Raw genomic sequence first — 14,123 nt, forward strand, 5'->3', positions numbered from 1 at the left:
GAAATGCACAAATGTGTATCCTTTCTCTCTGTCTCTCTGTCTCTGTCTCTGTCTCTGTCTCTGTCTCTCTCTCTCTCTCCCTGCTCCTTCCTTCCTACCCTCCACTAAAGCCTGTTTGCAGTAACCAAAAGATGAAAACAAGGATCTGATTAAACAAAATACGATATCTAACTATGAGACTCTACATAGCTATTTAAAAGAATGCAGTAGTTGCTGAACAACGTCTATGCTATACTGCAGAGTAAAAAAAAGCTGCAGAACAATTTGCAAAGTATGATGCAATTTGTATTGAACTATATGTATTTATAAATATATACACAAACAAGACTCAAATGTGTAAAAAGAACTTGCACAAAAAAGATTTCGAAAAGATACACAACAAACTCTTATTATCCCTAGAAAAAGGGAAAGGCCTAGGGAGAACTTACTTTCTATTTTATGCATATCTATTCTGTTTGCATCTCCTTCTCCTCAAAGAACACATATAACTTCCATAGTTGTTTTCTTTTTAATACATTTAACATTTTTAAAAAGAAAGAAAATGACACAGTACTACATGGACATTTATGATGTGCTAGTAATTTTCTAATTTCCTGTTATAACAAAGGTTACATTACTGTCCATTGAAAAAAGATTCAATAACGGAAATACATAAAACACAAAGAGTTCGAATAAATAACTTTGTATTCACAAACAATAAAACCCAGTATAATCAAAACACATACCTAGGCATTAAGCTCCTGTTTTTTTCATAAAACATCCTTAGGTCTTGAGGACTATTGGCCTGTTTAAAAAACAAAACAAACAAACAAAAAAGGTTTAATTTACTAAACAAAAGAAAATTCCAAATCATGCGATTGACACTCGTATACTTGCTATTGAACATAGATTCTGAACTTGAAAGCCATGGATTGCTGAAGGAGCCATAGATGGGCACCAGGAACTTACAGAACCTCTGAAATTATATGCAAATTCTGCATATCTGGGTATAATATAGCTTTTCTGAGTTCAGACTCTCAGAGATGCTGGAACTTAGAAAAGGTTAAGAACCATTATTCATGGCTTACTCAATAAGTACATTTTTATTATGTCAAATCAGGGTATATTTTACCTAGGACCTTCAAGAGAGTCAAGGAAGAGAACTAAGTCACTGCTACTTTTCAGTCTCTCCATAGCAACAAGTAGCACCCTCATAATACTAAGAGCTGGTGAATTAGTGAAGCTGCCTCTACATACAAACTAGATGGGGAAATTAAGTGTTTAACCTGGCTGTGTCATTGATTTTTTAATAACATCTTAGGCAAATAATTTCACTTTGTTCCAGTATTCAGATTCAAAATACCTCTTTGTAATAACTGGGTTAACATGAACTCAAGAGGAATCATCATGATTATATTCCAGAAGGCCTCTTTTTAACAGGGTATTAGGGGAAAGGAGAAAAGGGAGACAGACCCAAAATAATTTTCATAAACCCTAACAATTAACTCTCTTTTACCCAGCAGTGATAGGAATAGACAGCTGGAGACACAGCTTCCTGTGATCTTTCCAGACCAGCCCTAACCCCTACTTAGATTCCAGGACTGAAAACAAGGCTAAGCAGGAAGCGCTGACATCACAGTTCATACCCATTCCCCACCAGGATGTTAGCCCTGACCCTTGCTAGTTTTCACTACCCTGGAAAACATCTAACAGGCTTCATGCTCAGTCCAACCACAAAGGAAAGGCAGATAGAAAAGGAAAAGCAAAAGATGTTCTGGCTCACTACAGCATATTTTGCCTGTAACAAAATCAAAATAAGTCACAAAGGAACCAAAAACACTGCTTTCAAAGTAGTCTCCATTTTATAAGTCAAAGGCAACTACAAAATAAGAAGATCCCAAAACTGAGCATGTAAGAAAAAAGTCAGGCTACCTGAAAAGGTGGTTTTCCTACTAGGCATTGATATATCACTGTTCCTATGCTCCACAAGTCTGCCTTAGCATCATAATGTTGAGACATAATAACCTCAGGAGCCTGGGGATAAAAAAATTCAAGAGACATGTTTATTTATATAATTAATATGCATATATTAACTGGAAAAGGTCACATTATAAGAAAACTACTAATATAAAAACAATACAATGTGATTATTTCCCTAACCAAATGATATTTTAATGACTACAGAACCACATTCTTACATTGACACTTATCGGTAAGTCTCAAAAACAATGTTTCATGAAAAGAAGTTGTAAAAACAAACATTTCCACAAATCATTATGGACACAAAATACAGTAAGAGTATGAAAATAATAAAGAAATATATACACCAATTACAGGATAGAGGTTACTTCTGGGGTATGAGAGTAAAAGAGTGGGAAATGGGAAAAGGGAGAAGTACAGAAGGAATTTGGACTGTCTCTGAAATATTTTCTTTCTTTCTAAAAAAGGATCAAGGCAAACATGGCAAAATGTTAACTTTGTTAAATATGGATGGTAGGTACACAAGTGTTTGCTATATTATTGCTTTTTTTCTGTCATTTGAAAGCTTTTAAAATAGAAAAACTATAACAAAAGACTAATAAAAACTGTCTTAAAAGCAAAGGCATTTCTCTGCTGCTTTGTTATAGCTGTTTTTCCACCTGATTACTGTTTTTTAAAAACACCATCAATTAGGACAAACATTATATAGAAATGTCAAATATACTTAAAGATAGTGAAATTTTCCAGGCATAACATTTTTATTGTCCTTTGTAAATTTCTTACTGAGTCAATTTCCTTTAAAAATCTGCCCAAGTACTGTCTCTATCTTTAAGGCTGTTAGTTCAAGGCTGAACTAATTTCATACTCAAGAAGTACAAAATAATTTTTAAATTATATTAAATCATAAAATTTATCATATAAGCAGTAAAATTATGATCAAGAAAGTAAATCTAATGCAAAATTTTTTTTAACTTTGATCACCAGTTTCCTTGACCTCAAAGTTGATTTTAGATTAGAAAAAAATCCTAATTAAATTTAAACTTTGAATTGAAACAGGTACATTTATTTACTTTACAGGATTCTGAAGTTCCAGAATTAAGGTTATTTCCAGGCTTAATACTTCACATTAGTTCAGAAGTTTCACAGCCTTACCCTATCAGACATGACAATATCCATATGAAAGGATAAAAAGGAAAGCTAAGATTTTTCAGCTTTAAGTGTGACACTGATGAAAAAAACTTCTAAGATATAGGGATCTTGTCGAGACAGACAACATGCAAAAGATGAATATGCCCTATAACTAAAGAGGTGCCCCAAAAGGGTGTTTTGTTTTTTAAGTATTCCTAATATTACACATCAAGTATAGCATGACCATACTTCACCAATTTTCATTTTCAATTACTCTAATAGATTTCTACCATAACTAATTAAAAACCAAAACCAACTGGCAAAGATTACTGACTTTTACAGTCTACTATGCTAAAGCAAAATATATCTGCATTATAGTATTATCAGGAATATAATTAATGTTAGTAATAAAAATAACAGTTTGGACTATATAACATCCTGGTTGGAAACACACATTATACTTAAATTCCAATGCTTATGGCTCAGTGCTGTAAATCAGGACACAAACACTCACTCACCATGTACATTGGGGACCCACACAGTGTTGCAGCCATCATGTTACTATGTAGGTAACGAGCAAAACCAAAATCCGCTATTTCACAAAATAAAAAGGAGAAAACAAATGATACCTTTGCTCACACTTAACATAGATCATATGATTCTTCAACACATAAGAGGGCACAAAAGAATTGTGAGAAATTAACAACCACTGAGTAAGACTGTTTACCAAAGAAAAAAGCAGCTACCTCAATTTTGACAAGCTAAGCAATAGTAGTAATCACCAATTGTACAAGTCATTATTCTGCCAGTTTGGTAATCAAGGAGGGAGCACCAAACTTTGCAGGAGAAAATGCTAATTATAATAAATACTTCATTATTATAGCCCTCATTAACTATCAATACCAGGTTTAAAATTGGAACTGTTTCGGTCCTTTGTCAGATACCAGATGTAACCTATATAATATCAGAAATTTCTTAAAAATTTAAGAAATTTTTAATTTCCTAATTTTAAGAAATGCTAAAAAATTTTAAGAAATGCTAAAAAATTATTTTTTAACAACCAAACAAAAGTTTAAAAAAAAAAATCTAGCATCACAAACTGCTTCAAATAATTTTGAGATATAAGAGTGCCAAAAAGAACCGCCAAATAAGGATGAACTAAATGATCTCTTAGATTTCTTATGTTAAAATCCCATGGGTTGTAAAGTATCAGGGTTATTACTTTGTTGCCAATAACTGTAACACCATGTTTCCCCAAAAATAAGATCTAGCCGGACAATCAGCTCTAATGCATCTTTTAGAGCAAAAATTAATATAAGAGCTGGTCTTATTTTACTATAATATAAGACTGGGTCTTTATAATATAATATATAATATAAATAATATAATACCGGGTCTTATATTAATTTTTGCTCCAAAAGACACATTAGAGCTGATTGTCCGGCTAGGTCTTATTTTTGGGGAAACGGTATATGGTCTTCCTTCTGATGAAGCAGGATTTCTGGCTGGGATTTATATTTAGAGTTCCTAACATAGGCCCTTTGGCCCAATCTGAAATTTAGCATATGATGCCAATAATGTAAATGGTTTACATATCTCAATAACCTCATGGAACTCAATAAAAATTTCAAAAGTGCATCAAGAAAATCCATCATTCTAACAAAGCTGAACTAAAATCTAAAAATACTGAGTCTTAAAAAAGTTCTTTGCCTGAAACAATACATGGCCATTTACCTATTTTGATGCGAATACCACTGACACTGGATTTTCTGCGATTGGCATAAGACAGCAAGATGTTCTGTGGCTTGAGATCCCTGTGGATTATTCCTTTGCTGTGCAGAATTCGCATGGCAGCTGCAATCTGATGCAGAAACACTCTGATAGTATCTTCACTGAGAGTTCCTTTAGCTGGCAGAAAAGGATTCACATAAATATTTAAGCACACAAAATCAAATACCATCTGCACATGCCATCAATAGAACTGAGTAGTTAAGAACATGGAAGGAACTGGGATTCACTTTTTTTTTAACTTTAATAATTTAAGTCTGAAGAGATACCAGGTATCTCAAAAATTTTAATCAATCTGTTATAAACAAAAATGATTTACATTTATGCGCATCTTTTCACTGGTGTTCATTTTTGTTTTTCCTTTCTCATTTTTACTGTAGATGCCAACATTATTCTGAATACGATAGGTGCTCAGCAAATGTGACTCTCTTCTACAAGCCAAAAAATAAGTCCCCCTTCACATCAGTCAAATATCTGAGATAAATGTCCATAGTTAACTTCACGAGAGCACAAATGAGAAACAGGTGAAATCTTCTAAGGGACTTAGACATGACTGCCACTTAGACCTGTCAGGGACCGGTTTTTCCACATTGGCCTCCTTTAATCTCCCCCACTGCCCAACACCCCTGTCCCACCATAGTATGTTTCATAACTAAAGGCACCTTTAAGAAGAAATCTTTTTTTTTTAATTTAAACTGTGTTTTTCCAGGATCCATCAGCTCTAAGTCAAGTAGTTGTTTCAATCTAGTTGTGGAGGACTCAGCTCACAGTGGCCCATGTGGGGATCGAACCAGAAACCTTGTTGTTAAAAACACTGCGCTCTAACCATCTGAGCTAACCAGCCGCCCAAGAAGAAATCTTTTAACCTGTTTTCCCTAATATAAAGAGGTAGTAGGAACATTATTTTTGAGGACAGTTGTTATTCAGTAAATACTACAGTGTTTCTATATGTATGCTGGAGCATGTCATGGTTAACAGCTTGGTTTGGAGTTAAGGTGCCTTTGTTCAAATTCCAGCTCCTCCACCTACTTACTGTGTGACCCTGGAAGGTGATCCCTCTGTGCCCACTCCTCATCTATAAAAAGCTGAAAATAGGCTAACCACATGGGGTTGCTGTGACAACCAAACAAGATAGCACATTTAACAATGAAGACTTTAGAAAAAGGCCTGGCACATAATAAGTACTCAAATGCAGTCAGTACACAAATATAAACTTTTTATTACAAGTACGAAAGTCACAAGTGTAATTCCTTCAAATTACATTAGGGACTTAATACCCCTGACCCTATCTATATCCTTTGTGCACAAATTTCTGCCTATACAACTCTAGAATATGTTCTCTATAACATTTTCATATGCAATTAAGATTAAGAAAGATAAAAATAACATTAACACTTGGAACAAGTAAAATATTATGGTTTTAAAATCATTAAATGACATGTTAAATGATACTTTATATCTTCAACATCTTCAAATAAATCCCTATGCCTTAAAAATTATCACTTTTTTCTGTGGAGGCTGTTCTTAACCTATCCCCGTTTTTTAATTCTTTGGGGTTCTGTTCCTGATGCTCACTGTAAAAAAAAAAAAAAAAGGAAAAAAAAAAATCCATGAAAATTTTGCATAATCCCATCCCTTGGGGATGAGTACTGTTTAAATGTGGAGTGTATGCTGGATCTCCTTCTCTGCTGATGGCAACACAAATTACTGCATATCAGTGGGTGGGTCAAAGCAACACTAGAGCTTTATTTTTGTAATGTTTTACTTAAATTACATTGCAATAATTAAAATGGATAGTATGGTTTTTTTCCACTTCATTCATTTACATTTTATTCTAGGAGTTAGAAAATGTTTTTTGCTACTTTTAAATGACTGCAGCCCTTAGAACTTGTATCTTTGCCCTATGACACACTATTGAAATTTGATTCAGAGTCCAAATTCTAACACTGTTCCCCCAGGGAAATAATTAGTGATCTACTTTAGTTTAGGCTGTTTCTGGGTGCAGACTGCAGTAAAAATTCACATATTTCTATGAACATGGGATGTGTACTTCTCAACACAGTCCCATAAACTGAAAGTCCCATATTAAAAACTTAATACAGGCATCCCTCAGTATCCGTGGGGAATTAGTTCCAGGACCCCTGTAGATAACCAAAATCTGAGGTTGCTCAAGTCCCTTATATAAAATGGTGTGGAACAATGCATCCAATCAGCGCTCCCCATCTGTGAATTCCCAACCTTGGACTGAAAATACTGTTTTCAATCCACAGTTGGTTGAATCCGCATACATGAAACTAAGATTATACAGAGGGCCAACTGTGTATGTATTGAAGAAATTCCACATATAAGTGGACCTATGTAGTCAAACTCATGTTGTTCAAGGGTCAACTGTATTCTAAAGGTACTTCCTTCCAACATCAAAACGCTTTAAAATACATGAGTTCTTGAGCAAGTTGTCTTATAGAAAGGCCAGCTGTAGCAGTCACACTTTATGTATTCTGCTGAAAATAATGTTAAAGTACAACTTACTAATTAATTTAGAATTTATTTTATTTTAAATTTCCAATTTGTTTTCTATATTTTGAAAATGTGAAAGGCACTTTAGTTACCAAAGCAAATAAAAGGACTAAATAATTGTGTTATGATATAATGGCCTTAGACCTTCCAGACTTTTTAGACATTCCAAATCTTCTAGACCAGTGCTCTCCAACAGAAATATAGTGTGAGACACACATGTTAACTTTAAACTTTCTAGTAACCGCATTTTAAAAAGTGAAAAGAAACAGGTGAAATAGTATATATTTAAGCTAATACATCTAAAATGCTATTTCAACTTGTAATCAATATAAAAAATCTAATGAGATATAATCATTCTTTTCTTCCTAGAAGTGTCCAAAATCCAACGTGTATTTTACATTATAGTACATCTCAATTCAGACTAGCTCCATTTTGAAAGCTCAATAGCCCCATGTGGTCAGTGGCTACCATATCGGACGGCACAGCTCTATACAATTCCTTGAGAACCCAATTTATTTTATGTACCTTTTCCAGTGTTTTCAAACTACAAGGGCTGAGGCTGACCAGGTCAGGTATTTTCAACATAACTTCTTTGCACTATACATTTGCCGCAAGAATTTTTGCCACATTACTAATCAGCTGCAAGGCAATTTTGCCATAAAAAAGATTTTAAAAACTGGTTGACAGTTTGGGGTTTTTTTGTTATTGTTGTTTGGTTTCATTGCTCCATTGATGAAGTTTTCGCAGTTCCTCCCATTTTTACATGATATACACATCTTAGCTACTAGCCCTCGTAATGATCTATACAGCGACAAGGAGATGTGGTGGCAGTCTTAAAATAGTGTTTCTTTCAGATGATGATTTGCCCCAAGAGTTTTTTTTGTTTGTGTTTTTTTTTGAAACACACTACATTGGGAGGAGATAGAGAAGCCAAGGGCCCTCTTTTAGGGCAGAGAGTTAGCTGAACACGTTTCCCATGGAATGAAGACAAGTGCTTAGTTAAGATCCACAAAATAAAATCAGTTATTTGCACAGTACTGCCATGAATCTACACACATTTCAAATGTATTCAAATATTTTGTATTTGCAATAATGTTTTTAATTTTGTTATGCATTTTTTCATGTTTGATTATATCCTTTTTAATGTCCTTCTTTTATTTGTTATGATTGTATCTTTTTCCTGGCAAAATCACCTTACTGCCAATTAGCTATTCAGCAAAAACAGCAGCAAAGACGCTTATGTTTCACAGTAAGTAGAACTGTGGCAGACAGGGACCAGGGACAGGTTAAATAACTTGACCAAAATCACAAAGCAATTAAGTGATGTAAGCCAGCTGGCCTGTTTGACTCCAATGTTCAAGTAAGTTCTTCCCTCTTCTTTCTCCCATTCTAACACTATTGCTCTGGAATATCAAATACAGAGTTCAACATCAGAGACACACCGCTTTCAAAACTCAGTGAAATCTGCTACACCAGTGAGCAAATAGGTGCTTCATTTCTGTTAATGAAGGAAATTGATATTCTAATGAGGGCTCTAAACTGATAAGGTGCCACTCATTCTGACCCCAAAAAAGTGCTTTATCTGGATCACAAAGAATGCCAAGGAACTCAGGATCGAGACTGATGAGAAGGTGAAAGCAAGGAGTCTTTTAGCTTCAACTCCTTTCCACCAGTAGTGAATTAAAAGTGCCTGTCTCACTACAATCTATCTACTAGTAAATTACATTTTGAAAAATTTTTTTTTCCCAAATTGACTTTAAAAAAAAAAAAAAAGAATCTCAGTTGAGAAAAAAACAAAACCACACATGGACTAAACTACCAAATTCAGGATAATGGTTGTCTCTAAAGGGGAAGGACAGGAATGGGAGGGACTATGGAAGGACTTACAGGGAGCTGTATTTGTAATATTTTTTATTGGGGGGAAGTAATAACAGTGTTCGTCATATTATTCTCCACATAGCTTTTGAATGTAATATTTTATATTTTAAAGATTTTTTTATAATCTCATTTTAAATTGTACTCCCTGATTACTAGGTGAAATTGAACATTTTAAGTATGCTGTTTCTCTTTCATAAACTGTACATACCCTTTGTGGGTGTAGCTATTGATGTGTTTTTACCATCAATTGCCAAAATCTATATATAGGTTGAGTTATGAATTTTTACTATCTTTTTGCATATTCCTCTTGCATCTTTAAGGACTAAACAAGTAGAAGCTGGCCTCATCTAACATCATTTAAAAAAAACTTTTGAGGGACACAATTTGACCTCAATATTTATTATCCTACATGTACATATTTTAGATAAAGAATTTCAAGCACCACCTAGTACTAAAATCTTATCTCTGTGCCATGAAATAATTTCAATATTACCTTTAATCCCTTATATCATATTTTTAAAATTAACAAACATTCATATTAATCAACACATTCTTGTATACATTCTTCCATTACAATTTTTTAAAATTTTTATAAAAGTTTATCTGAGCCAAACTGACGACATATGCTGGGGAGCAATATCTAAATACTCCCTCATCACAATTTTTTTTTTTTTAAAGAAATGAAAGAGACTAAAGGTTCACTGATGGCAACCCAGTACAGTTTTTTGAAGAAGAGAAATTCTATTTGATTATTTCTCTCTTGGGAAGAGGACCAATCTGTCTGTTAGAGAGAAACACATATAATATAAGTACTTACACACAAGTTTAAGAACAAAACCACAACAAACAAGTGAGTCAGCAAAGTAACCATAATTAAACAAGTACATAAATATTTATTAAATGTTTCTATATAAGTGCAGAAAACGGGTAGCATATTTCAGAAGTAATACTCAGAATTAAACAGATTACAGTACTGTATTTATTGAATATTAACACAAAAAAATTACCTTGCAAATAATCTGCCAGGTCTCCACCATTGCAATACTGATACATAAAAGAAAAAAAAATAATTAAAATAAGGACACAAGATTAATTCAATCCATTATCAGTCAATTTTAATTAAAAATCCATTTGTATATAATATAAATCTAGTCTGAAAAACACAAGAACTATAGAATCAAAACATTTTAATTTTATATTCTTTATAAAGTAGAATCTAAATCACTGAGTCAAATTTATTAATAAAAAATTTCAAATAATTACCTACTCTTAATTTTAAAGTACATATTAATCAAAATAAATTTGAAATAAAAGGAATCTTGTATACTACCTACCTCCATCACCAGAAAGACAGAGTTGGGTAATTCCTGAAAAAGTAAACATATTAAAAATATCATTTTAGATTAGAGAAAAAATAAGCACAAATTTTTAAAATGTTAATAAAAATATTTGTTCATTGTTAAATAAAATTTTAAAAAATCAGAAAATCCATTAGCAAGTGAAAATTTAAATCCCACACAATGATTTAAGCATCTCAGCTTCAAAGCTAAATCAAGTTTGATGCCACTAATGTAGTCATCAAGATAAATTCCGTTCATGGAAAGAACTAAAGACTCATGTTTTCTTTCCAGTTATGGTAAATTTACTACTTGTGAAAAAAAAGGAGACTCAGGGAAGCACTTCTACTTTGGAAATTTATGATTTGGAGCAATGACTTGATAATCCTCCCTAGCAACACTAAATGCACAATTTAATTTCGGGAATGATTCAGGACGCTTAGTTTTTTTTCTTCTGGTTTTTATGTTTATTTGGAGGCAATCACATTATCTGGGAATTACTGGCAATTCCCTTGAAGACAGTTCATCACATCTTGGTAACAGACTGATTTTATGGAACCGATTTGAGAAATTTTACCAAGTTTCTCAAATTCATGTAGTTTCAGGTCTGTTGCTTGTGTAAGTAATTCAAAAACCAATTAGCTGATTCTTCAATACAAATTTTGTAACATTAAATTTTAAATTGGGCTTCCCTACAGCTTAACTTGAGCCAGTGCTCAAATGTGGTTCCAGAGATAGCCCTTCCAAGTAGCACTGGCTTCACCAAGATGCTAAATTCAAGAATAAGGTATTCTAAGGGAAAACAAAAGGAGTAGTAGGGCAGAAATGGGGCAGGTCTAGGGTAGTATTCCTCAGAACGAGGTTTAAGGCCAGTACCAGTCAGTGAATTATTTAGTAATGGCTCAGAATGAAAATTATAGAAATTAAAAGTGAGAACTATTTTTTTAATTGGAGAATGTATTGGGGAACAGTGTGTTTTTCCAGGATGTCAAGTCATTGTTTTTCAATCTAGTTGTGGGGGGCGCAGCTCAGCTCCAAGTCAAGTGGTTGTTTTCAATCTAGTTGTGGAGGGCGCAGCTCACTGGCCCATGTGGGACTCCAACCAGCAACCTTGGTGTTATAAGCACCTAATTCTAATCACTGAGCCAACCAGCCGCCCACTGGCAGCTCAGCTCTAAGCTCAAGCCCTTGTCTCTCACTGGCCCATGTGGGAATCGAACCGGCAATCTTGGTGTTATGAGCACCACGGTCTAACCACTAAGCCAACTGGTTGCCCACCGCGGCTCAGCTCCAAGCTCAAGCCGTTGTTTTCAATCTAGTTGTGCAGGGCGTAGTTCACTGGCCCATGTGGGAATCGAACCAGCAACCTTGTTGTTAACAGCTCGCACTCTAACCAACTGAGCCATCCGGCTGCCCAAAAGTAAGAACTTTTAAAGGTTTAAAGTAATTTAACAAAATAATTTTAGGTCTGCTGAACCTAATAAAAAAGAACTCTGGACATCTGTTTGTAGGTCCTTTTTATTTCATTTTCACCATAATTCATTTTTATGGGTTTTATAAAAGTATCAGTTCATACAGATTAGAAATAGAAACCAGTGCCTCACAACAGCTAGTTTAGAGCACTTCTGTGCAATGAAGAGCAATACAACGGGCTGCCACTGAGTGGTTTCACCATGTTCACCAAGAGTCTGGATAACACAAGTCAAGACCTGAATTAAATTATGTCCTGCAAGAAACTCAGTGACTTAGGATGATTTACTTCACTTATTTCTCCAGAGGACTAGATAAAAAATTAAAATACACCATGCCCAATTTTTTGACCCCTACCTCCCAAAGATATATGGAGGTTCGGAAGAATTGGCAATGCCTTCAGTTCTCTGCTAAGGAACAAGGATTCACTGTCCTGCCCAAGCAGGATCACAGCATTGAGAACCTGGCTTCCCTAGCAGTAGCATGCCCATGATAAATCAGAAAGAGGTAGAGAACAGTCAGCTCCCAGCAGGCTAAGAGAGCAAGTCTGTAAGAAACAAACACTGATTTCATTTTATCATAAATAAAAACAAAAATATATTTCTAAAGGTTAAGTCACCTCCATTGTGAACTAGTCTTAATCCAAAACCTGACTGAATCCAGACCAAACTATGCTATCACCCCTAAAAATACTGAGATATCATTAACTATAACTTTCAACAAAAATTTTCTTCTTTTCAAGTTTAAGTGCAAAAGTATTATTTCAAAAAAGTATTATTTAATCATGTAATAGCACCAGAGCCTAAGTACTGAAAGAAAAGAGAGAGAGGAATTCCTAAGGGGAGGCTAAACAGCCATAAAGAACTGTTCACTCAACGTGAAGAAGTCAAATTCCTGTTTTAACAGTCATGATCTGGGGGTATACATAACTAATTAGTTTCCTTCCTTCCTTCCTTCCTTCCTTCCTTCCTTCCTTCCTTCCTTCCTTCCTTCCTTCATTTGACAAATAAAATGGAAAAAGAAAAAGTATTCATTTTTTAATGAAACAAATCAAGTTATCAAAAAACAAATTAAAACTCAAATGGTACTGGAGACCAGGGAAGAACTTGGAAGAGCTACTTGTCAGGTCAGAAAGGCTGTGAAGTGAGGCCAATATAACCTGTGTGTCAGACCACTGAGTTTTCCAAAGCTGAACACATATTTATCCTCCTTTCCTAGTATTAAGAAATCCGCATCATCAACTACTCTGCAGTACTTCATCAAAAAAATTAAACATAATGTCATTTTATCATTTCCCTACTGAAACTCCTTAATAACAAACTAAAAACCAAATCTCCAAAAAGAAACAAGGATATTATTATGAACGACTTTATGCCAGTATTCCAAAATTTAGATGAAATGAACAAATTGAAAAACAATTTGAGGAAAGACACACTTACTAAAACTGACAAGAAACAGAGAAATTTGAAAAGGCCCATAGGCATTAAAGAAACTGAATTATAATTTAAAACTTTACCACAAAGAAATTCTCCTTAAGTTTCTGTGTAATCCCAATCAAAATCTAAAAAGGTTTTGTGCGTGTGGAAATTGACACGCTAATTCTAAAATTTACGTGGACATGCAAAAGGCCAAGAATAACTAAATATAATCTAGAAAAAGAAAAAGAAAATTTGGAGGATTTATACTAGCACATAGCAAGAATTACTATACAACTATAGTAAAAAAAAAAAAAAAAAAAAAAGTGAGGTAAAGTCTAAGGGGACAGAAAGAAATCTAGAAATAGGCCCATGTATATGTGGTCACTAATTTGTGACAAAACAGACACTACAGGGAAAAGAATGTCTGTTCAGTAAATGGATCAACTGGCTACCCGCTTGTAAAAGTAAATGAATCTTGACTCCTACCCTCATGCCACACACACACACAAAAGATCATCTCTGGGTAGATTATAGAAATAAATGTGAAAGAAAAAACAATAAGGACTCAAGCGAAAAAAAACCCAGAACATTTTCATGATCCTGGTGTAGGCAAAGTTTTCTTAAGTAT

General features: G+C 34.1%; 1 protein-coding gene across 1 annotated transcript in view; it reads right to left on the bottom strand.

The window, feature by feature from the left end:
- Positions 1–14,123, bottom strand: part of ULK2 (unc-51 like autophagy activating kinase 2) — a 95,598-nt gene that overhangs the window by 68,550 nt on the left and 12,925 nt on the right. The window contains exons 4-9 of the mRNA XM_019757412.3: positions 10,605–10,637; positions 10,278–10,314; positions 4,822–4,995; positions 3,606–3,679; positions 1,912–2,013; positions 726–784 (exon numbers count right to left, since the gene is read on the bottom strand). Coding sequence (XP_019612971.3) covers positions 726–784; positions 1,912–2,013; positions 3,606–3,679; positions 4,822–4,995; positions 10,278–10,314; positions 10,605–10,637 — 479 coding nt within the window. The remainder of the gene's footprint in view (positions 1–725; positions 785–1,911; positions 2,014–3,605; positions 3,680–4,821; positions 4,996–10,277; positions 10,315–10,604; positions 10,638–14,123) is intronic.

Source organism: Rhinolophus sinicus, chromosome 12, assembly GCF_057876585.1.
Source record: "Rhinolophus sinicus isolate RSI-liver-muscle chromosome 12, RSI-T2T, whole genome shotgun sequence".
NCBI lineage: Eukaryota > Metazoa > Chordata > Mammalia > Chiroptera > Rhinolophidae > Rhinolophus > Rhinolophus sinicus.